The sequence below is a fragment of the Schistocerca gregaria genome, chromosome 2, assembly GCF_023897955.1.
Source record: "Schistocerca gregaria isolate iqSchGreg1 chromosome 2, iqSchGreg1.2, whole genome shotgun sequence".
Classification (NCBI taxonomy): Eukaryota; Metazoa; Arthropoda; class Insecta; order Orthoptera; family Acrididae; genus Schistocerca; species Schistocerca gregaria.
The window spans coordinates 503562215-503587136 of NC_064921.1; the positions used below are offsets into that span (position 1 = coordinate 503562215).

General features: G+C 37.6%; 2 protein-coding genes across 2 annotated transcripts; one reads left to right on the top strand and one right to left on the bottom strand.

The window, feature by feature from the left end:
- Positions 1-7812: 7812 nt before the first annotated feature.
- Positions 7813-10113, bottom strand: LOC126328615 (ruvB-like helicase 1). Its single transcript, XM_049996054.1, has one exon. The coding sequence runs from the start codon at positions 9963-9965 to the stop codon at positions 8595-8597; it is 1371 nt and encodes a 456-aa protein (XP_049852011.1). The 5' UTR covers positions 9966-10113; the 3' UTR covers positions 7813-8594.
- A 200-nt stretch (positions 10114-10313) lies between these two features.
- On the top strand, positions 10314-23695 carry LOC126328631 (peptidyl-tRNA hydrolase ICT1, mitochondrial). The gene is made up of 5 exons (XM_049996055.1): positions 10314-10615; positions 10714-10753; positions 17972-18114; positions 22491-22660; positions 23429-23695. The coding sequence occupies exons 1-5, from the start codon at positions 10463-10465 to the stop codon at positions 23517-23519; spliced, it is 597 nt and encodes a 198-aa protein (XP_049852012.1). The 5' UTR covers positions 10314-10462; the 3' UTR covers positions 23520-23695.
- Positions 23696-24922: the final 1227 nt, after the last annotated feature.

Genomic DNA, 24922 nt, shown 5'->3' on the forward strand with positions numbered 1-24922 from the left:
TCTACATCAAAGGAAGGTACTGAAGCAGTGGAACACAATTTGAGTTCATTGCCTGACTAATTTCAGTACAAAACAGAGTACACAGAAGCTGTATAAATTGAAACTTTTAAGTCTTTGGACCTTCCACATACATTTTGGCACCATATAAAATGCTTCAAAAATGGGTCTCTTACTCATCTTTCAAAACTCAAATTATGTTAAATAAGGCTAGGTTTTGATTTTTGTAAGCCTGCTATGTGATACTGTGGTAATAAAACAGGTTTTAAGTATAGCAAGCATTTCAGTTGTTTATAAAACCTGTTCAACCTAAAAGTGGAAGCTCTCCTTTTCAGGGAATGTAGAACTACATGGTACTAACCAACAGGAAAAAAAAATCAAAATTTTATGGATTGGCATTATTGAAAAAAAGATTTTTTTCCATAAATTATAGAAAAGTTCAGAATGCTGTAGTAAATGAACTTTGACATAAGTCCAAATGGAGGGCTTCTTTGTAATCATACAGGAATTATCTTTCAAATAAAAAAAAAAAAAGTGTGTTCCTTACTTAGTCCTTCATTTTAACATATGCTAAAGTCAATAACATCTGAGACTATGATGTTAAGATTTTTTCCTATCCTGCCTGAATTGATATGGACTATGCCTGTACTGTATTTGCGGCTAAGTCAGCCCCTCTTCTCACTATAATCTGCGTAGATCCTTCAAACTAAAAACCATTTCCAGTTCTTAGGAAAAGGCACAGGTCACAACCATCTACAAAAGAAGTGCTCCACAAAACTATCATCCAATATCCTTGTCATTGATTTGTTGCAGAATCTTAGAATATATCCTGACCCCAAACATAATGAGATATCTCAAATAGAATGCCCTCCCCCACACCTTGAAAACTTTAATCATGTGATACCCAACGTGCACTTTTCTTACATGACATACTGAAAGCTTGGGATCAAGACAACTAGGTAGATGCAGTGTTTCTTGCCCATTTCTGAAAAGCATTTGAACCAGTACCACACCTACACTTATTGTGAAAAGTACGATCATATGGGATATCAAGTGAAATTTGTGGCTGGGTGGAGAAATTTTGGGTAGGGAAGACACAGCATGTTATCTTATACGGAGAGTTATCATCAAATGTAGAAGTAACTTCAGGTGCATCCCAGGGAAGCGCTTGGGACCCTTGCTATTTATGTTGTATAGTAAAATAGGCTCTTTGCAGATGATGCAGTTATCTACAATGAAGTATTCAGTCTCATTTTGATTAGAGTTAAACATGGTGCAGAAATTGGCAGCTAACTCTAAATGTACCGAAAAGTAAAATATTGCACTTCACAAAAGAATAAAAATAAAAAAAAATAAAAATGATGAATCACTGTTGGAATCAGCCAACTCATACAGATACCTGAGTGTAACGCTCTGTAGGGATGTGAAATGGAATGTTCACATAGGTTCAGTCATGGGTAAAGCAGGTGGTAGACTTCAGTTTATTGGTAGAATACTGGGGAAATGCAATCAGTTTACAAAAGAAATTGCCTACAAATCACTTGTGTGACCTATCCTAGAATATTGCTTTTGTATGTGGGACCCATACCAGATAGGATTTAACAGGGATATTGATGTATACAAAGAAGGACAGCATGAATGTTCACAAGTTTGTTTCATCTGTTGGAGAGTGTCAGAGTTACTGAAGGAATTGAAATGGCAGACACTTGAAAATAGACAGAAACGAAGTTTCAAGAACCAGCTTTAAATGATTACTCTAGGATATACTGCAACCGCCTACGTATCACTCGATTGTGAGGATAAGATTACAATAATTACTGCTTTAAAAAAAATCATTCTTCCCACACTCCGTTCTTGAATGTAACAGGAAGAAACTATAATAACTGGTATGATGGGACGTACCCTCTGTCATGCATCTCATAGTGGTTTGCAGATTACAGATGTGAACTGAGGTTTTAAAGTTTTTGGTTACATCTGGAGATGACTCTGATGGAAGATCGAATGATCCAGTTATCATTTTAAAAAGTGTTCCCCGTTTAATATCAATAATAAGTAGTTTATCTAACCATGATGGCCATTTTTAAATGTAATCTGCTGATGATAAGATCCTAAAAGGAAACTACTGTAAAATGAAATAATAACTCATGACAATGTTGAAAGAAATCTTAAGGAAAGAGATTCACGAAGCAAACTGTTAATAAAAAATAATTATTTGTTAAACACTTCTTTACAGTGCATGGAGTTTAAGCTTATTACCAACAGAATTGTAAAATATTTCAACATGTTATGAAAAATGTAAAAAAATGTCTTGTGAACATAAACATGTAACACTGGAAGACTGAAGCAGTCTCAAAGGAATCCCAGAAGACATGAAATGACTTAACAAGCATATCAAAATCACCCATATTAAGACATGGTTCCTTCATTACAACACACGACACACCCCTCAAAGAAGAGTGCTGAAATTTAGAGGCAATAGAAATTGTGGTTCCTGAGAACACTCCCTAAAAATTATTGCAGAATATTTACATGCAATAGACGTTACAGGCCTTGAGGACACTCTCTATATCTCTAACACCAAGTTACATCACCTTGTTCCCAAAAGTGGAAGATGCAGCTGAAATGACAAAATTTCACTGTCATGCAAAGGCATGGCTGGTGGCAGGAGATGCTTGGAAAAAACAGTTCCTAAAGGTGAGGAGATACTTTAAGTACAGTAAGGACCCTTTTTACCTATTATTGGAATTAAAACCAACTTTTTTAAATAACAGTCTTCCTCCTTCTACATAATAATACCTTCAATATCCTTGCCAGAATGCAAGGCAGAGGACCTAGCCGAAATTGACTCTCTGAGACCACAAAAATATGGACATTGTAGTTAAGTACTGTTCTTGTTGCATCTCATAGACATCTTTGGTTGCAATGTATTGTGATAAAACTATTCCATCTGGTGTGCAACATATACATGAGACAGGCAAAATGTCCCCATATAAAGTAATAATCTCAACTGCAAAGAAGGCCATGTTGACAGGTGTGAATATTAGTGCACCACAGATTAATAAGTCATCATTACAAAATACTAATGAGAATTATTGTCACAACATTAGAAAAACTGGCAGAATTTGACCCGGGGAAAGAACAATTGCGCTCCAGAGCAATGTAGATATATATGGAAGGCAATACTGATCCTACAACTTGCCTTAGACGATGTACTGAAGAAAGACAAACCTACATTTTTAGCATTTGTAGGCTTAGATAATTTTTTTGACAGTATTTCAAAATCTTAAAATTGCTGAAAACAGCAACTGTGGAAATCTGAAGAAGTTGAAAAATCAGTCAACCAGTTGCAAACAAAGCTTTATTAGCCCTTGACCTAGCTTTCGATATTTGTAAAAATTTCTTCTTCAGAAAGAGTCGGCCTTCTCTTCTTTTTTTCCAACTGGTTGGCTGATTTTTCAGCTTTGACAGTGTTGGTTGGAATTCTGAAAGCAAGAGAAAATACAAAAATGAAAGGTTTTTACGTGTACAGAAACCAGACTAGTTACACAGGACTTGGCAGGGAGGCAGTAGTTGAGAAAGGAGTTAGACAGGCTTGTAACCTATCCTGTTTCTTAAGCAAGCTGGAAAGGGAATGAGACTGTAGTTCTGTTAGAGACTTTAAATGACTTGGACCAGCAGTTGAACAGCATGCTTAGTGTCTTGAAAAAGAGGTAGTAAAATGAAAGTTAACAAAAGTAAAACAACAGCAATGGAATGTAGATATACTAAATCAGTCGGTGCTGAGGAAATGCTTGCTGATAGTAACAGAAGTGTTTTGATTTTGAGAAGAAAAATAAATTACAATGGAAGAAGTAGAGACAGTAGAAAATGTAGATGGGCTATAGCAAGGAAAGCTTTTCTGTAGAGAGAGGGAAAGAAGTAAGAGAGCTACATCAAAACCATTTCAAACTGACAATTGCCACTACAACAGGGACTCAAAAGATGCACCGTGTCTTGCAAAATGGCATGTTGGGGCTCCATAGTCACTGACAATGTGTTTATGCGCAACTAGTGCTTATTTACAAATTATTTTAAGCTCATGCTGTTCCACTTCACTGGTTTGGAGAAAACTGGAACTCGCATATAGTATTTTGGTCCATCAGATCTTTACTGAGTAGTGATATACAGTGTGCACCTTTGGTCGGTCTTCTCGTAGTGATCTCTCTTCTGTGTTGTGAGAATTCTGAAACATTTGTCACCTCTCCTCATTGACTGACAACATGTTTAAAATTCATAAAATTTGCATTTTGTCCATCCAAGAGTCATAGCAGCAACACCAAATCAGTTTAAAATTCAGATGAGTAAGCTATATGATTCAAAGGCTTTTCAGAGCCAAGCAATCTATGACATTTAGGATCTGGTATGAAGACCACATTGGTTTTCACAAGATCAGTGATCGGGAAGTTCATGGATAAGACAGGTATTCAAATTATATGGATTACATACTAATATCCTGCTGCAAAGAGTTGTTAGATATAAAATAGTACTCTTGGAGACAATATATTATCTGTGATTGTTTGTCATTCTGATAGTGATGTTCAAATTGATAAAATGAGGTCACATATCTCATAATATTACATAAATGAGACAGAATGAAATAAAAAGTTAACACCACCAGAATACAATAGAAAAGAAATTATGAGGGAAGATTAGCAGAATGTGAAATAGAGGGAAAGTAGAAAAAAAAAAAGTTTGAATTTCTGATCATGCTACAGTTAAAGATGGGGATTGTGAAAGGAAACTTTTCTATGTAAAAAGAAAAGTTGAGAGTCATGTACAATTACGGATTTCAGATACTGGTTGCAAATGCAGATATGGCATGTCATAAGTCTGGAAAGAGGACTAAGAATATGGAAACTGGAAAACAATGGAAGAGAAATATGAGAACAGAAATCCCAAGGGAAAAAAAAAATCAAAACACAGCTGTAGTATGAACGGCAGAGAAAGTATTGAATGATGTTGGAAGACTGGTGCAAAGAGACCACATTGGGAAGTTTCACGTTACTCGGTTGACAGGAAAAAGAAATGGAAGTAGTGAGTATTTCTTAAGATATTACAGCTTGATTCACTGATCGGAAGAGAAACAAGAATGAATTAGTGCCAGATGATTAAAAAGTGGCAAGGAAAACATATAGAACTCATAACTGTTGATAAGGACAGAACAATGGTACAGTATAACCTTGAAATTTAAATAATTCAGGAATAATTGCCCTTGTTAAAAAGAACTGGACTCTTATAATGATGACTGAATTCCAAAGCACACAATAAGTTAGCATGGAATTATACAAAACAGCAAGAATGCAAAAGGGGTGGAGGCAAGGATGTAAAAAATTTGGAGAAAATGCACTTGGTTTATAATGCACAGAGCCATTCTGTCATTAACTTTACAACATGGTAAAAAGGCAATATGTAGACTGAATTCTGTATAAGAAAACACATGGTAGAGATGCTTCACCAAATTTTGCTCCGTTTGAAATTACTAATATAGACGCCATAAACTTTATTTACGGGGGACATTTATTTCTGTTACTGCCACAAAAATAATATTCTGGGAAATTCCATAATCATTGATGAAAGGCATCCACTGAAAATTACACATGTTGTACACTGAATTCTAAATACAGCCAAGCAGTTTCTTCATTCTTTTGTGTCAGTTGTTGGTAAGTAGTAGAACTTCTGAATATAACAACATAAAACTTGACTGTCACACAAAAGAGGTCTCATTATAAGACCATAAAAATATGTGACTACTAACCCAGTTATATGAAGACATTCCCAGACAATGAAAATCATTCTAATCATCTTTACTGAACAATTCCTTCTACATATAGGAATTTGTTAATGATATTGTTTCTTTCAGTTTAGTGGTTCAAATAAATATAAAGTTTAATGTAAACATGCAAATAACCAGCTATATCTTCACTAAGTAAATGTATTATTTTCCTAAATCTGTTGACAGGTTACACATTTTAATGAGTGTAGTCTACAGAACTTAATAACTAACACATCCTTAGTTATTTATGGCAAGTACTGTTATATTCCATCAATGAATTGGAGGTAATGTATTCACAGGAATACAAATACAGCAAAATTTAAAATATTTATTGATTCCTATAGAAGCTAAATACAGCATCAGAATAATGTTTACAGTTATGAACTGTAATGAACCAAGGTGGTTTTATTTGCATACTTCTATCATTAAGATTCTATCGCGAGTCCTGTGAGGCACTGCATTTCAGGCACACACTAAAAGTTACTCTTTGGTGATGCAAATTTCTGTTTTAACAATTCTAGTTACTGTGTATGAAACACAAGAACAGATCCCAATTTGGGAGTTAATTCAAATGTGCCATGAAACAATGGTTGTGTTGACCGAAACTCGCTGGATTTAATTGGTACTATATGGTCTTAGAAACACACAGAATACCAACAAAAACATCCATAAAAGCACACTTATTACAGGCAAGTGACATGCAAGAACAACAATAATGTACAACAACTCTTAAGTTATAAATACAACATTGGCTGTATCAAAATACGTTCGTTTTACCCAAATTTTTATTCTGAAAACACATTGTGATTGATTTATAGCCAAACAAATTTAATTAATGTTGGTTTCACAATCAACAAAAGCAAAACGAGGATAATGGAATGTAGTCGAATTAAGTCGGGTGCTGCTGAGGGAATTAGATTAGGAAATGAGACACTTAAATTAGTAAAGGAGTTTTGCTATTTGGGGAGCAAAATAACTGATGATGGTCAAAGTAGAGAGGATATAAAATGTAGACTGGCAATGGCAAGGAAAGCGTTTCTGAACAAGAGAAATTTGTTAACATCGAGTATAGATTTAAGTGTCAGGAAGTCATTTCTGAAAGTATTTGTATGGAGTGTAGCCATGTATGGAAGTGAAACATGGACGATAAATTATTTGGACAAGAAGAGAATAGAAGCTTCCGAAATGTGGTGCTAGAGAAGAATGCTGAAGATTAGATGGGTAGATCACATAACTAATGAGGAAGTATTGAATAGGATTGGGGAGAAGAGAAGTTTGTGGCACAACTTGACCAGAAGAAGGGATCAGTTGGTAGGACATGTTCTGAGGCATCAAGGGATCACCAATTTAGTATTGGAGGGCAGTGTGGAGGGTAAAAATCGTAGAGGGAGACCAAGAGATGAATACACTAAGCAGATTCAGAAGGATGTAGGTTGCACTAGGTACTGGGAAATGAAGAAGCCTGCACAGTATAGAGTAGCATGGAGAGCTGCATCAAACCAGTCTCAGGACTGAAGACCACAACAACATCACAATCAATAATGTGTGGAATAGCCTACCACATTTTACTTCATCACACTTCTGCATTAATGAAAGACCTCAAATTATCATGCCATCTTTTTCTACCCACTACCAAAGTGGATATTTCTTAGTCAATTACATGTTTCCAGAAATTAGCAAATAATTTTTTTGTCTCCATTTGTATTTTTATTTTGCATCCTTTTACTTTGTTTTCATTTAATCAGCAAAGGAGGAAGATACATAGTACAACTGTTTCACACTGGTAAAGTTAATTTAGCAATATTAGACAGCAATTAAAACAGCTAATAGTTTTTTGTGCAGTCTTGAAATATACATTCGTTTTGTTTGTGAAACTAAAATGATAACATAAAAACCAAGCAGAAGTAGTATGAATAGCAGGCCTAATGCCTGTTAGTGAATATCTTGAAATGTTGACCACCCTCCAGATGCAGCAGCAACAACAACAACTTGAAAAGAATAAAAACTTTTAATTTTTTATTTTTCAAAATATTCATTAGACTTCTTGGTACACAACTTGCAGAGATGATAATGTATCTTTTACATGTTTGCAAAGCAAAGGGGGGAACATATTTCAAACAATATACATCTGTGTTTAACAATATACTACACAATTTTAAAGAAAGGGGACAATCCAAGTACTGAACATTTCTGGTGTGCTAATGTCATAATACAAACATAGTCCTGAAATTAATATGTTACATCAACTCCTATGCTTAATTAAACAAATAGTTAAATCATCCACACATTTGCTGCTTCTCTTCAGACATGTACATACAGTACAGCCAAGCTACTGCAGGTGATTTTAGTGACATACAGATACAACAGCAAACTGTGAGCTTGGTATTTCCTCAGTAAAGTGTTTCTAACTGAAACTAACATTTCACCACATCTAGTTTAAATACACAAGCAACATAAAAATGAACACACATTAAAGGAATTACACAAATATCTGATTAGCAGTGTACTATGTGAAAATTTCCATGTGTCCACCCTCATCCAACCAGTTATTGGACATTTACGTTAGGTATATTCACTGCAGACAGAACACAATCCACTTCAAACCAATGTGATTTAAGCTGCAAGAGCTGTTTCAGTCACTTTCTTCTTTTTCATTCATAAAAGATCAAATTTCACATACATAACAGCACAGCATTATAGCTACAGTACTGTCCTGACAACAGATCTTTTTGTGAATTCTTTCTCTTTCTACTTACAGCTGTGTGGTGTATGGCATTTCTAAAATCTACTGCATGTACTTTTCTTTATTTTGGCTAAGAATTCTTGCCGAAGACTTTGCATCCAGAAATAACTCAGCCACTTCCTGAACATCATCCTTTGTTAACGTTGAGCGACCATTGACTTTTGCAGTCAGAGCTGCTGGAGTGAGGAGCTGAACAGCATATCTCAATGTAGTGCGAGTACCCACATCACCAAGAAGAGACAACGCCTCCTCTTCAATCTGGAGTCCTTCAGTTGATGCCCTTAACTTCAATATTTGTACCATATCATCTCTTGAGTATGGAAGTGTCCTTATAATTAACAATCTATCAAGCAGATCCAATGGAATACCATGTGGTGATATAATGTCCTCTGTACCTCTAATCACACACCGACCACGATTTGTAGCAAATATAACTATAGGGGCTATTGCACTTTCAAGAGCTCTATGCAAATATGTAAAAGTTTCTATATCAAGCATATGAACTTCGTCAATAAACAACACACCTGGCACAAGTTCAGCTACACCTTGATCTATATATTTGTTGACGACTTTGTTGATTTCTTTTCTCAGTTTATCAGTAATTTCTGTTTTTTTGGGCTTCATTAACTGCCCCATCATGGACAAAATATCTTGTCCACCTTGTGGCTTGGCGTTTGCTACATCCAAGTCATGAAGAGTAACGTCCTGTATTACCTCCTTCTTTTTGTGAACGTCACCCTTTGGCAATGGAACATATTCCTCAGCTTCTAGATCAAATTCGGTTGCGTAAGTGTCACTACGGCCCTGTCTCTTGACAGCACCGCTATTAGCTTCAATATATATTACATCGCCTGTTTCAACTTTGCCTTTCTGCAATGATTCGTATATCGAAGGGTCCAGTTTAAGTTGTTTTGTTCCTTTGGCAGTCTTAAGACCAATTATGACATGGCTAATAGTTTTCCCGTAACCACCCAATGGGTTCTCAGTTTCAACAGGTGTAAGCTCTGTCACTTCACCTTCATATACTTCTTTCGTTTCCTTTATCCGTAATCCAATCGCTCTCCTGAAATTCTCCATTAACACTTCCGTTTTCTTAATTTCCGAACTAAACACTTCAGATCCTACCATTGGGCAGAATGGCACCTTACTTCCCAACTCTTGTGCTATAGCAAGCGCTATTGCAGTTTTTCCAGTTCCTGGCGGCCCAGCTAAAAGGCAAGCTCGCCCGGCCATTTTCTTTGACCTAATCATATCTACGACTATACCAGCAGCTTCCCGTGCCATTTCTTGGCCAACTAATCCAGCAGCCATTGGAATTGCTTCACCATTTTCATTTAACCCGAGGCCTTTAATATGACTGTGTGCGGATATGCGCTGAGTTTTTGCGGTACTTTTCACCTCTTCTATCTTCATGTTGATAATATCGTTTAAAACAAAGCGAGAAAGAAACTAGCACGTGGACACTAAACTCTCATGTTTCCATAACAACACATTCAAAACCGACACTGCACTCGCACGCTATAACTGATATCGAGAGTACGCTGTTACCAGCAGTGTTACCAACGTCTGAAACACTCAACATACAATATTTTGTGTGAGCATTAGTTTTCATTATTTAAACCTGCAGTGATATTGAAATTTATATGCCACACCATAAAGTAATAAGAAAATTGTTGTATTTTAATAAAAAAGTCATTTGTCAGCAAAAAATTACTATAGAAATGTATCACCTATAAATGTATTATCTAGAGGCGGCAAGGCAGCTGTGTCTTTAACAGCCTTGACATGACTCTGCGACCTTTGCTAATAGGCATAGGCAGTCGCAGTGTATACAAATTGGAGTTGGTGTACAGTGGTGTTGTTATTGCTGTGTTGACATGTGAAGTTATTGGCTAAGTTTGCTGTAAAGAATGTTGTCCACGTTTTGTGGCAGAAATGCCACACGCGTACTGGCAAGCGGTTTACTGTTTGGAAGTATTGCAGAATTGAGTACTTACCGAAGTAAAATTGCCCTCGATACTCTATACCCCACGAGCCGGTTAACAGTAACCACTCCAAAAAAGGTTTTTCCTGTTAACATGTTTTTTTTTGTAGTTATTAAATGGTGCACAAGTTATTTGTTTACGTATTGTTCGTCTTATATGGTTTTTCCCGTTAACAGATGCCAGAGGATAATGTCTTCTCCGGATACATACCAATAGGTAATGATTTCCCTCATTTTTTGCTTCTACAGAAAGTTCCATTAATAATTATGATATAAATACTTCGAGATGTAAAAGTTATGCATACACCATAAGTTTATTGTATGAAGCTATAATAGTTTTCACCATGGCAGCGTCGTGCAGGAGAAGGTGTTTCCTTCGCCGACGCCGTCCCCTCCCCGCCTCCCCCTGTGCCCGTCTCGAAGTATGAAGAGTTTTTATTCATTATAGAACTTTCATACCTTTCTAGAATTCTCTGGCATATTTTTTATATCGTCAAAAATATTTAGCGTTATTGGGATGACGTATCTCAAACTGACCAGCCCATTTATATAAAAAATTGGCAGTATGGACTCTTGCCCCCCCCCCCCCCCCCCGATAATTTTTTGCGAACGTGCATGATTCTCACGATGTCTCGACCCCCTGCCCCACATATCCTCCCCTCCCCCCCACCCCACCCCACCCCACCCTCCTATCTGCTGCTGTGTATCAGACCCCTTGAACTCTTGGTTTATGTTATAATTTTGCTAATCAGCAGTCCAAAAAATGCGTCTGTTGTGTCTGAACGACCATAGATTCTTTTGATACATTTTTATATTATTTGGAATTGGATGCGGTGTAGATTGTAGTTCAAACCCCTATTCTCTCTCACTTTGGAGAAGCAGACGGAAAGTTGTAGTAGATTGTATCATTGTGTGTCATACACAACACATTTGAAGACTTTGGTATGGTTATAAAGATTGCAAACAATGTGAATAATCTTTTACCATTTTTGTATAACACAATATATTGAAGATAATGTGAAATGGCAAAATAATCTGAGTCTGTTGCTGTAGTTTGAACTGTTGGAACTAAGAGCATATTTATCAGAAAGAGCAGCACCAGTTCACGGCACAATATATCCATGTTGAGTACCATAGGCAGATGAAATCTTCCAGGTTATAGAAACAGGTTAAGGAAATCTTCCACCACAGTCAGCGAATGTCATAAAAGGCAGATCAAGGGAAAAACCAAAAAATATTGACACTAAAATGCCAATGAAAGAGTGGCTCCAAAAGAGAAATAGGGCTATAGCTTAAAGGATTATCTGGCATGAGAAAAAATTAAAATCGCATACGGAAGTGCATGATCACAGGGAACATGTTTGCTAAAAATCTGCTGTATTATGCCGATGCTCACTTCTAGTCAGTTGCTATGGAAGACAAATGACACCAGTGAAGAAAAACTTGAAGACTGGCACTTGAGCATGTGTAATAGTAGTAGTAGAAGCTACAGACTGGATTGCTTTCTTAATATTTCTTTAAGTTTTGTGTGTAGTGGCAGAATATATGTAATGCAAGAAAAACAATCACTGGCACTCTACTTACATCATAAATGTTTACTTAAGTCTGCCTTCAATTTCATTCAGTTTCATAATTATTTTTTGTAGCATCGCATTTGTGCCGATAACATTGTAATTCTGTCAGAGACAGCAAAGGACTTGGAAGAGCAGTTGAATGGAATGGATAGCGTCTTGAAAGGAGGATATAAGATGAACATCAACAAAAGCAAAACGAGGATAATGGAATGTAGTCGAATTAAGTCGGGTGATGGTGAGGGAATGAGATTAGGAAATGAGACACTTAAATTAGTAAAGGAGTTTTGCTATTTGGGGAGCAAAATAACTGATGATGGTTGAAGTAGAAAGGCTATAAAACGTAGACTGGCAACAGCAAGGAAAACGTTTCTGAACAAGAGAAATTTGTTAACATCGAGTATAGATTTAAGTGTCAGGAAGTCGTTTCTGAAAGTATTTGTATGGAGTGTAGCCATGTATGGAAGTGAAACGGACGATAAATAGTTTGGACAAGAAGAGAATAGAAGCTTTTGAAATGTGGTGCTACAGAAGAATGCTGAAGATTAGATGGGTAGATCACATAACTAATGAGGAGGTATTGAATAGAATTGGGGAGAAGATGAGTTTGTGCCACAACTTGACAAGAAGAAGGGACCGGTTGGTAGGACATGTTCTGAGGCATTAAGAGATCACAAATTTAGCATTGGAGGGCAGTGTGTAGGGTAAAAATCGTAGAGGGAGACCAAGAGATGAATACACTAAGCAGATTCAGAAGGATGTAGGTTGCAGTAAGTACTGGGAGATGAAGAAGCTTGCACAGGATAGAGTGGCATGGTGAGCTGCATCAAACCAGTCTCAGGACTGAAGATGACAACAACTATCACATTTGTAACAGTAATTACATTCTTGCCACATGTTAAAGCATTGTTGTCTCAATCATACAAATTTTTGATGTGAGTGTCACCTCTGTGCATGTCTTACGCTTTGGTTTCTACACACAAATACAATTTGCAGTGAGTGAAGTAATTCTTGCTGTATCTGTGGACATAAGGCACATGTGCCCCGCAGTCTTGCCACATAGGGATCTCAGCTTTCATCATAGAACAAGTGGATTTGAACCTGGAGTTCCTTATCTTGTGCTGTTGAGCCCTGCCAGTTCTTTTCTTACTAAACTTTAAATATGATTCAATGGCCATCGTGGTTGTGGAATGTTGTCTGTTGCAGGGAAAGGGGATCTAGGCATAATTGCTTGGATTGCAACAGTCATGTAAGCCTCTACAAGAAAAGGCCAAGCTCAAGGTTTGCTATGGGATGATGGCTGTTGAGACAAACCACTCTTTAGCAAAGAACCACTTGGGTGTCTGCCACACACTTATTCTCTAACACCATCGAAGCAAAGGGGGTTTGCCCAGGGGTCTCTTATTCCCCTTACTGTTTGCAAAACACCAATGTATCCTACATCAACTACAAACACTCCTAGCCATTTGGATGGTCTTTTAAGCAGTAACCACATCTAAATAAAAAAGAGATTTTGGCAGCAAATCCACCATATGTCTCCAAAAACTAGTGTCAATATTATAAGAAAAGAACAGATCCAGTCACAACTAATGTGTTTATTGTAATTAAAAGAGAGGAAACAAATTTGAGAAATGGTGATTTTCCTGCATCAGTAAAGTACTAGAATGATTTGGAGGTTCACTGAAATTCAGTAAGAGGTTGTGAAGTAGCATATTACACAAGCAAATTGTGACAAACCTATAGGAAAGTACTGAACAGCTACAGAACAGCACTTGCTCTAAATTATAGTAAAGGGGTAGCCAGACTGAGGGACATAATGCACTTTTGACACCAAATGAACTACAACAGAAATGGGAAAACAAAGGTGTGACTGAAGGCAGAAATTTTGCAGTAAGAGTGAACAATTAGTTTGAACTGATTGCAGTCTTTTTACATCACCTAGTGTACCTAAATTATTGGAGTGCACTGCAGTACATTTCAGTGTCTCTAAAGATAGTGCTTATGAAACTAACTTAGTGTGGGCAACATGCTGCAAATGTGGTTTAGCTGCCCACAAAGGAAATGCTACAGAAACACACGTGTGTGTGTGTGTGTGTGTGTGTGTGTGTGTGTGTGTGTGGATTGCTGTCAGTAACTTCTAACATGGGAAAGGGAATGTCCTCTCTTCACAGAGGATAAAAGAATACAGGAAATGAGTTCACTCAGTGTATTATGAGCTCAGACATGATTGAGACAATTGTAACTATCCAACTGCCTCAATTTATGGAACCATTTGTCTCATCAATGACACAGCATATACCAAAGACTCATGTTGACATCCAGACAATATCTTGCGCCTGTAAATATATCAACAAACCTATGCCGCTGACTAGACAAAGTGCTGTGTGCCTAGTACGGAAACAGTGGTGACAGAAGAATGTGATAGAGATTTCACAAAATAAGTACTTCAAATGGGACTTTTTATCAACACATCTCTCATAATATGCATAAGTAAAATGGTTAGTTTCTTTGAACAGAGGGTGTCTTATCTGAGCTTCTTGAAGTACTGTGTAGTTTTATATGCAAGTTAAATAATTATTTTCCACATTGATTCAAAAGCCAAACCAGCAGTCAGGAACCATGTCTTCATGAATTATGCAGCACTAAAACCTATTGTGGCCAATTGTTGCTTCATCTTTTTCAAAAATTGGGTTAAATTTGCAAAAAGGTCCAGTCTAGAATGAAATAAAGAGAAACAGAGCATTAATGTAACTAAAAGGGGCATTTGAAAAGTCCGAGAGATGGCACTACTGGTGCATATCAAGGTCATGTTTAGTTAGTAGCATCTTTAGAAACAATGCACACCAAGTTTCAGCCATATTGGTCTATTTCTTTGGGTTTGGCATTCGTGTGAATCAAGGAAGTGGAGTGATTGTCAACAAATGGACGAAAAAGAATTTCGTGTGGTGTTTAAACATTACTTTATGAAAGGCAAAAATGCATCATGAGACTAAAGAAAAACTTGATAAACATCACAGTGGCTCTGCACCTTCGATTAGAACAGTTTATAAGTGGTTTCAAAATTTTCGGAGTGGCCATGTGGGCACAAGTGATGCTGACCGCTTTGGATGGCCTGTGGAGGTTACAACTCCAGAAATCATTGATAAAATCCATGATATGGTGATGGATGACAGAAGAGTTAAGGTGTGTGAGATTGGTAGTGCTGTGGGCATCTCAAATGAACGGGTACATAATATTTTACACAAACAGTTGGCCATGAGAAATTCTATCTGCAAGATGGGTTCCGTGATTGCTCACGCTTGACCAAAAACGGAATCATGTGAAGTGTTGCAAGGATGATTTGCAGCAGCTCAGGAAGAATCTGCAGGACTTTAAGTGTAGTTTTGTCACTGTAGATGAAACAGGGATACATTACTATGCTCCTGAGGTGAAAGAACAATCTAAACAATGGGTTACCAAGAAAGAATCTCCACCAAAAAATGCGAAGACCTTTCCTTCGGCCAGAAAGGTTATGGCGACTGTCTTTTGTGATTCGCAGGGGATAATCCTCATTGACTACCTGGAAAAGAGTAAAATTATTACAGGTGAATATTATTCATCATTATGGGACTGTTTGAAAATAGAGCTGCAAGAAAAGTGCTGGCAATTGGACTGCAAAAAAGTCCTCCTCCATCACAACAATGCACCAGCACACACCTCAACAGTTGTGCTCGCAAAATTTATGGAAATAGGATTCCAACTCGTTTCACATCCCCCTTATTCTCCAGACTTAGCTCCCTCAGACTACTATTTGTTCTCCAATCTGAAGGAATGGCTGGTGGGACAAACATTTTATTCAAATGAGGAGGTGATTGCAGCAACTAATAGCAATTTTGCAGACTTGAACAATTCCTGTTATTCTGACGGGATCAACAAATTAGAACAGCGTCACACGAAGTGTATAAGTCTAAAAGGAGACTATGTCAAAATATAAAAAAGGTTTACCCCAAACACATAAGTAGTTTTTATTTTTGCACAAACTTTTCAAATGCCTCTCACATATGGAGATTATAAAAGCCAGTGGTTTTGAATTTGATTATTTCATGGACACTGGAAGTTTTATGTTTTTATAATTCACGGTGTTAACACCATCATAGCAATGTAGACCATTTCAGAGAGTGACGATGATGATGATCTCCCCCCCCCCCCCCCCCCCCAAACACACACACACACACACACACACACACACACACACAGAGAGAGAGAGAGAGAGAGAGAGAGAGAGAGAGAGAGAGAGAGAGAGAGAGACGGAGTTGTTTCCTAATTTTGGAGGCTGACTGTATCATTCCTTCGTTCAGTGCTCCTTGTAGAAAAATTTGTAGAACCATGATCAGTTCTCATTGGCACATTATATGGGATTTGACAGAATGAATAGTATCATCCGAGTCACATAGTATAGCATTTCTATTGTGCTGTACAGCATCGCTGTTGTGCGTGTGCATAATAAGTATGCACACACGTTGAGGAAGGACGGGCATGTGCGATTATGGTCTTAAGGAGTTCACAGCTTAGAGCATTGACCATCAAGGAATATTCAAAAAATAACAATTCTCCATTTCAGCGACTCTTTTGTCGCTGTTTTAAGTTGAAATGATGTGATTAAATCTCAGATCATCAGCTGATTGTTTGGTGGGTGCCACAGTGGAGGACAACTGTGTCTTGTGCAAAGAGGCAATGAAGGACACAACAGACTCTGGAGCGAGTGGAGGAGGCGTGTCTGAAGACCTCATTTTTCTGCTGCCAGACGTGACTTGGCTCTAACAATGTCACATTGTTCCTTAATGACCTGCACTTCCACACACACAAGTTGCATGTCATACGGAAACGAAATGTTTAAGATAAAGTTGCCCGACGACCCTACAACTTGCACTTCCGAGAAATGTTATCAGCTGAACAGCATATGTGAGACTACATACTGATGTTGGATGAGGCCAGTTTCCATCTAGATGTTGTTGTAAGTACGTAGAATTATGATTACTGGGCACCAGGTAAATAACGTAATGTTCAACAGCTGCATGAGAAACCCCTTCATTGTGACTGTGAAGTGTTGTGTGGTTTTGTTTGGCATCATTGATCCATATTTTTTTAAGATCTCCATGGTCATGCAGTAACAGTTAATAGTAATTGTTGTATCCAAATGTTTAATGCTGTTCTCCTTTCGAGATTGAACATTGATGTATAGCTCCAACAGGAGGGACAACAGCTCATGTTACGTAATAGTCCGTGAATGCCTTGCAGCATCACTTTCCTGCTTGGTTGGTGTCTAGATTTGAAGACATTGAGCGCAATCACCAAGTGATGAGGCTGGCAACACTGTACAAGAACCAACAACTCTGATACCTCTTCATTCACAGGGCTGTTAGGTTGGATTATGTCCTTAGGGCAGTACCAGATTAATTTGACTGCCCCTTTTTCTTCTTGTGAGTATACTTGGAGAGTCAAGTGTATGCTACACATTCTCACACAGTAGCAGAAGTCAAGAAAAGGATACTTACAGCAGTTGAGGAGATCCCATTGAACATGCAGAATCAGGTGATGGAAGTATTCATTTGCTGCATAGAGGAAGGCGCAGAACATGATGGCAGCATATTGATATGTTCAAAATAAAGTACAGGGCATATATAATATGTAAAGGCATACACTTTTCTTTGTTTTCAGTGTGTTCCAATAAATGTGTCAGTTTGTTTTGACATTATGTCATTTTTATGTCCTGCTAGTCTGCCAGACCCTGTATTTGATTTTATATTTTCATAATGCTATACTTTTCTTCAGTTTTTACCTCTGAAAGTAAACTTATCCTTATATATATTTTTCCTTTCAATCAGAGAAATTGGATATAACTTACAGCCGAAGCTCTGGACCTGGGGGACAGAATGTGAACATGGTGAATACCAAAGTAGATCTCAGATTTCATATTGAGACTGCTGACTGGATTAATGATGACATTAAAACCAGACTGTTTAAAGAGGTAAATAAAACTGAAGTATTTAATTTTCATTGACACTTCATTTGCAGGAATATCATTCCTGTACAGTAGAGTCAGTCAGTTGTGGTGTATAACCTGATTAATTAAAGGTGTCTTCGTATTTTAAATGAAAGTGGAGTGATTAAGTGAAATATAAATCACACATTTTAGTCGTTAGTGTGCTTTTATTAAATATAATATCAGTTATTTCTGTTCATTAGAATTCTCATTATTTGTTTGTAATACTATCTTCTACTGTGTTGTTTGCATTACAATGACTGCAGATCCACTGTGGCTATCGACTTAATCATCAAACTTGTTTTTGATGTCACACGGCTACTCAGGTACTTAGATGTGTCCATGGATTTGAGTTTTTTAATGCCAATAGTGTCATGATATTCAGAAGCAATATCATTATTTCAGTTTGTAACATTTTGGTTTAGTGTCTAAACTGGCGTCCCCTTCTAGTATATGCATCTATGATCACATCATAACAACACAACAGTAAATTTATTTCTTAAAGTTGGGTTTTGGTATAGCTTTGACCCCTGTACAAATTTAAGTTTTCCCCTCAGGTTAAGTAAACACCATCAGCATGTTTTACGTCATTTATGAGGTATGTTAAAAAAGTAATGATACTGGCAACACTGTACAAGGACCAACAACTCTGATGCCTTTTCATTCACAGGGCTGTTAGGTTGGATTATGTCCTTAGTGCAGTACCAGCTTAAACTTGCTGCAGTTGCTACACAAGTGTTGAGAATGTCAGAAGTCCGAACTGGCAAAAGTCTGAGCAATGCTGTTACATCAGATTTTATGGAAAGTGTGTTGTAATAGGTACTGTGACTTCAGAAGAGTCATAAAGGGCTTTTGGAGAATTTTCTGTATTCAAAGGCCAAGTGTTCAGATAGCACGAATCCTTTTTCGCAGGCTGAGATGAAGAGGGAGATGAATTACATGTGGGAAGTCCTTCAGCCTCAAGGATGGATGACAATGTGGAAAGTGTGAAGCGTCTTCTGAGGTCAGCTCATTAGTTGACGGTGATAATGATCAGCACTAACTTAAACTGGAATGTGTTTAGGATTCCATCAACTTTCAGTACAAGTTTTGGGCACACAAAAATGTGTATGAAGATAGTTGCAACAAATTAACAGAAAAATAATTGAAAGAATGTGTGTCTTGAGCTTCTGGAACTACTGCAGAGGGATTTGGAGTTCTTCAGTCATTTTATCACAAGTGAAGTGTCTTAGATTTTTAATATTAACCCGAGATAGAATACCCATCTTGGGAGTAACACACTGTGAATATTCCCCATACAGAAAAAAACAACTATAAGTAAATCCAAATCAAATGGGTGTTAATTAATTTATTTTTTGTCAGTTAGGAGCTCATCTACAAGCAATTTGTGCCTCTGGGACAAACCATCAGTCAGACTTTTTACCAGGAAGTAGGAACAGGATGAATTGTCTGCACCCAAAATTGCACGCCCTTGGATGCCTTGTCATATGGCAGTCCTCAACAAAACATTCTTGGCAATAAATAGCATTACTGTGATACCACAGCCCCTCCCCCCACATAATCCTCATATCACAGTACATGTGACCTTTTCCCCCAGCTCAAAAACAGCCCGAAACAGTGTCATTCTGGTATTTTGGATACCATCTGGTAGAGCATAACTGGCTAATTTGAAAGCCAGTTCTGCAGCTTCCAGAACTACAAACTTGTGGAAACATAACCTCTGTCACTATGTATCTGCCTGAGGGGGCTATTTGGTAAAGGACAGCTTTGGTGTGTGTGTGTGTGTGTGTGTGTGTGTGTGTGTGTGTGTGTGTGTGTGTGTGTGTGTCTCAAATACCAACAGCAAAATAGAGGGCATAAAGGTCTCAGGAAAAGAACATAACACACCTTTTCATGAAAGTCTCATATCATTGATACAAATGTTGAACGACTACCAATCTTAAGTGATACTTTCCAAATTTCATCATATAGCACGCTATCAAAAGCCTTTTCAGAAACAGTAAAGCAAATATATAGGTCATGCTGTTGTTGAATACTTTTTTCATGAATTTTCTGCAATGAGAACTTTGTTTTAGCAGTACAACAGTCTATTTCTGCGAGTGGTCTTTCAGATGAATGTCTATAATGGTTTTGTACCCTTCTTTAAACATGATATTTCGAGGTGTTGTTATTTATATCTTTATTTTATTATTATTTATTCTTTCACCCAGACAACTATTGATGGGACATATGCAGTAGCATGCCAAATGATATCAAGTTGTTGGTAGAATAAGAAAAAGCATATTTCTGACTGCCGAGAAATATTCATAGAGAAGCTATGTTAGACATCCCACATTTATAGTACTGTTTTGTGAGCCATGGTGCTATGTGGGAGTGGTAAAGAACTGTACTAGCATGTCAACCTGTTAATCAGTTAATATTTAAGCAGGGTACAATAGGATGAAATCTGTGCTCTGCAGTTGAGTATGCACTGATATGAAACTTCCTGGCAGAGTAAAACTGTGTGCCAAATCAAGAATCAACCTCGGGACCTATGCCTTTCAAGGGCAAGTGCTCCACTGACTGAGCTACAAAAACACAACCGATAACCTGTCCTCACAGCTTTACTTCCGCCAATACCTCGTTTTCTACCTTCTAATCTTCACAAGTTCTCCAACAAAACTTGCAAGATTGTGAGGACGGATCCTGAGTCACGCTTGGGTAGCTCAGTTGGTAGAGCACTTGCCCAGGAAATGCAATTGAGTTCAAATCTCAATCCAGCACACAGTCTTAATCAGCCAGAAAGTTTTGTATCAGTGCTAAGCCATGTCTCTACAATATCATTTCTTTCAGGAGAGATAGTCTTGCAAGTTTTGCAGCAGAATTTCTGTGATGTTTGGAAGATACAAGGCGAGATCTGGCAGAAGTAAAGCTGTGAGGATGGGTCGTGAGTCGTGTTTTTGTAACTCAGTCGGTAGAGCACTTTCATGTGAAAGGCTAAGGTCCCAAGTTTGAGTCTCGGCCTGGCACACAGTTTTCATCTGCCAGAAAGTTTCAGGGTATGACAGGTTCACTACCAGATTTCAAAATGAAGTTGCGCATCTGTGTCAAGAACAGACATACAGTTTAAAATTTCAGTGTGAATAGTTGTGGTGTCTCATGGTGGACAGTCAGTTGGGATTTATTGTGAATGTTTATGGGACACTTCATGATAATCATCCATTATCCAAGACATGAAACAGACACTGATTCAACTTGGAGGAATAGGAGGTGGAATATTAATGGAGTGCAGATGATGTTGTAATTGGTTAAGTAGCACTCCAACAAAAACTTCCTTGTACATATGTAACAGAGATATTCCTTTATAAGAATTATAGTCCAAACCATTGCCTTTCTTTTTGTTAATGCTTGACATGTGCTTCTATGAAGTTCACCCTTGCCATAATTATGGCTTTGTACAGGTATTCCATATTCTCCATTCTCATTTAAGCCTGCAGTTGTTCTGGAACGCAGAAAATAATTTTATGATGGAGTGTCTCCAGTGGTGGTCTCCTCACTCACACACACACAGCACAAATATTTTGAACTGCCTCTGCTGTCAATACCCTTGTGTTAAACACAATGTAAAACTTATGTCACCAATGTTAAGACTTTTTTTCCACCTGTCATTCCATTTTTAACACTTAATACATAACCACAAGAAAATACTGGAACTTACAATTACTCTTAGCAACATGCATTTCAGGATGCGAAATGTGTATGCACTAACCTAATATTTTCCGGTAAATTTGAACTTTGATGGCTGCTTAATTATGTACTTCAGTATTCCTCATGTTGTATGCTGCACGAGTAGTTGTCACACCGCCATTGTTACTGCACAGTCTCCCCTAGATTTATCTTATATATTTTGCGCAAGAGCTTGCATTATGATAAATAATTCCCAGGGTAGCCCATCTCCTATTTAGGCATCCAAGGATGGCTAACTGGGTACCGAAAGGTGCAGTACAGCAGTGGACTCATGGTTGTAGTCAATAACATAATGGACTACAACAGAAAAGTTTCTCCATTTGACCATGATTCTACAATTTCTGTTGAGTATATTCATTTTTATTGATAAAGTGCTGTCCTTTATGATACACTACAGAATTTTGCGTGACACTAAATAAGGAAGTAAATAACACAGTGTTAACATGAGCAGTCAGATTTTTCACCACATTTTATTATGGAAGGATTTAAAATCACAGTCTGCATGTCCAAACTGAGAGTGATAGTAAAGTATCAGTTGCTGAAAATCTTTTTTTAAGGAGGCAGATGCAGAAGAGTGTGGGAAATGTTGGCATGTATTTAAAATCATGACATCATTAAATATTTATTTGTTTCAGCATAGAACAAAAATCAACAAGGAAGGCTACTTAGTAATTCGGTCGGACAAGACTCGGTCACAACAGTTAAATTTGGCTGATGCTATGGAAAGATTGCGATCCATGATTAGAGAATTAATTGAACCAAAGGAAGAAATTTCTGAAGAAACTTTGGAGAAACACAGGCGAAGGTAATTTTTTGGCAATATTGATTTAAAGCTTTTTGTTTTCCCTTTTTTTTGAGCACATGCTTGTGGTTGATTATCGACAACTAATAGGTAGCTGGAGTTGGCCCAAATAAATATTGCTCATCACTTCTTTCACCCAACGAAAAGTGTTGGCAGAAAGCATTGGTTTGTTTCCCATTACAAACAAAATTATTTTTAAAGGGGAATTTTACATTCCTTCTCAATAGACAGTCCCAAATTAGCCTAGTGTGATATTTGTTTTATTGATATTTATTAACAGGACACTAAAACACAATGAATAATCAGTACTCCAGACTCCAGCAGTGACTGAGCAGTGCTGCTGCGTGATGGTAGCAATTCGCACAGGCCAGGGGCATTGCTCAGCCGTTGGTGGAGTATTGGTTGTTTTTAAAATTTTTAGTGTCTCTATTAATACATATTGACAAAATGAATATTGAAATAAACTAATATTGGGCTGCTTCACCAAACGAACACGTAAAATTCTGCTGAAACATGCTTTCCATCAAAATCAGTCATCACATAAAATATGTGACTGACTCCAGCTACACATTGCAAAAATGAAAATGCGCCTGTTGACTCTTATGAGGGACTTCCTGTGTGTGTCTGATTTTTTTTTTTTTTTTTTTTTTTTTTTTTTTTTTTTTTTTTTTTTTTTTTTTTTAAGTAAGGCAGTACAACTAATTTTCAGTAATGTGTTTTCCCCACTAACCTGTAGTTTTTTTAATTGTTGTATCAATTTTATAATTTCAGGAAAGAAAAATCCGTGCGTGAGAGACTGTTTGAAAAACGACACAGATCACAAGTGAAGCTCGATCGGCAAGCACCTGCTGTTGATTTCTAGGAAATTTTAGACTTGGCATCTCTTTTTGTATTCAGAAATTCTCTGGTATCAGCTGGCGTCTAGCCATATTCACCCAAGTTGAGTGACAAAAACTTGGACTTTGTAGTATGCTGTGAGAGGCATTTGTACATGTAACAAAACATAATTTGTGAAATAAACTTTTAAGGAAACACTTACTAGCTGGATATACACATGGAATACTTGTAAATATAATTCAAACAGTATTATGTGTACATAATCAGAGATTGTTAAGGAGGCATTACCAAATATTCTCTAGGGAAATAATTGACATAAATTTTGAATTGCACTCAGAGTTGCTCCAAAGATCATTTTTGCAGGCGGAGGAAAGTGTTTTACTGCCACATATGGGAACATGTATGATGTGGTAGGTAGGCTGCTAAGTGCTGCATCGGGAGAGCTGTTCTGGGGCATGGCAGAAGGAGAGGGAGAAGCAGAGAAAAAGAAAGGATTATGCAGATCATCTGGGGGAACAGGAGGCCTGTGTGAGGCCGGTGAGGGAGCAGGGAAGGTGATAGACACAGTGACTGTTGAAGATTGAGACTAGAATTTGGGATCGGCAACTTTGTGCCCACATGAATGGCAAAGAGACTGCTTGACCAAGCAGTTGCGAAGAATACAGTGTACATGACTTTGGTGAGCCCATGCCCTCTGGATCCCACCATCAACACAAACTTTTCTGAATTGTGCAAGTGGAAACTCCCTCTGCAACAGGTCTTTAGTTCCCATGACATTCCAGACCTTGTTTGTCTCTGTCCTCCACTTGCCTGCTCCCACTCCAGCCCCAGACGTGTATTTTATCCTCCCAGCTCACCTGCATAGTTCTTTCCCATTCTCTGCTTCTCCTCCTCCTCTCCCACCTCACCCCACCCCAACACAGCATCTCATGATGATGCACATAGGAGTCCACTATCTGCTTGTCAAATGTTTTTGTGAATTACTCCATCTGATGAATGACCTTGTCCAATAGCTAAATCTCTGATAGTTCATTTTTAAATGTGCCTGTCTGTTATTCATTGTCATCTCTGTGTGGTGAGCAGCACTCTATTCTTTTCATTCATGTTGTTATTCATATTAGCTTTTGATACTGCTTGTGCAACTAAAGGCACAATTAAAAAAAAGGTATATGTGCTACCAGTTTGTAATAAATATTCAACAGTGGAATAGGAGTAATTGCCTAGAAGAAAGGCATGTAGGCTAAATTTGCATTAATTATGCAGAGGAGCAGTCACGTCAACAGTGACTAACGAAGAAATATTCATCATATTATCTTGCTTCAGAACTGACCACAGATGTTCCAGAATGTTAAAACTGAATGACTGTGCCCTCCAAGGGAAATAAAATTCGTCTACATGTCTTCAAACCACATTGTGAACTGGAGCAGT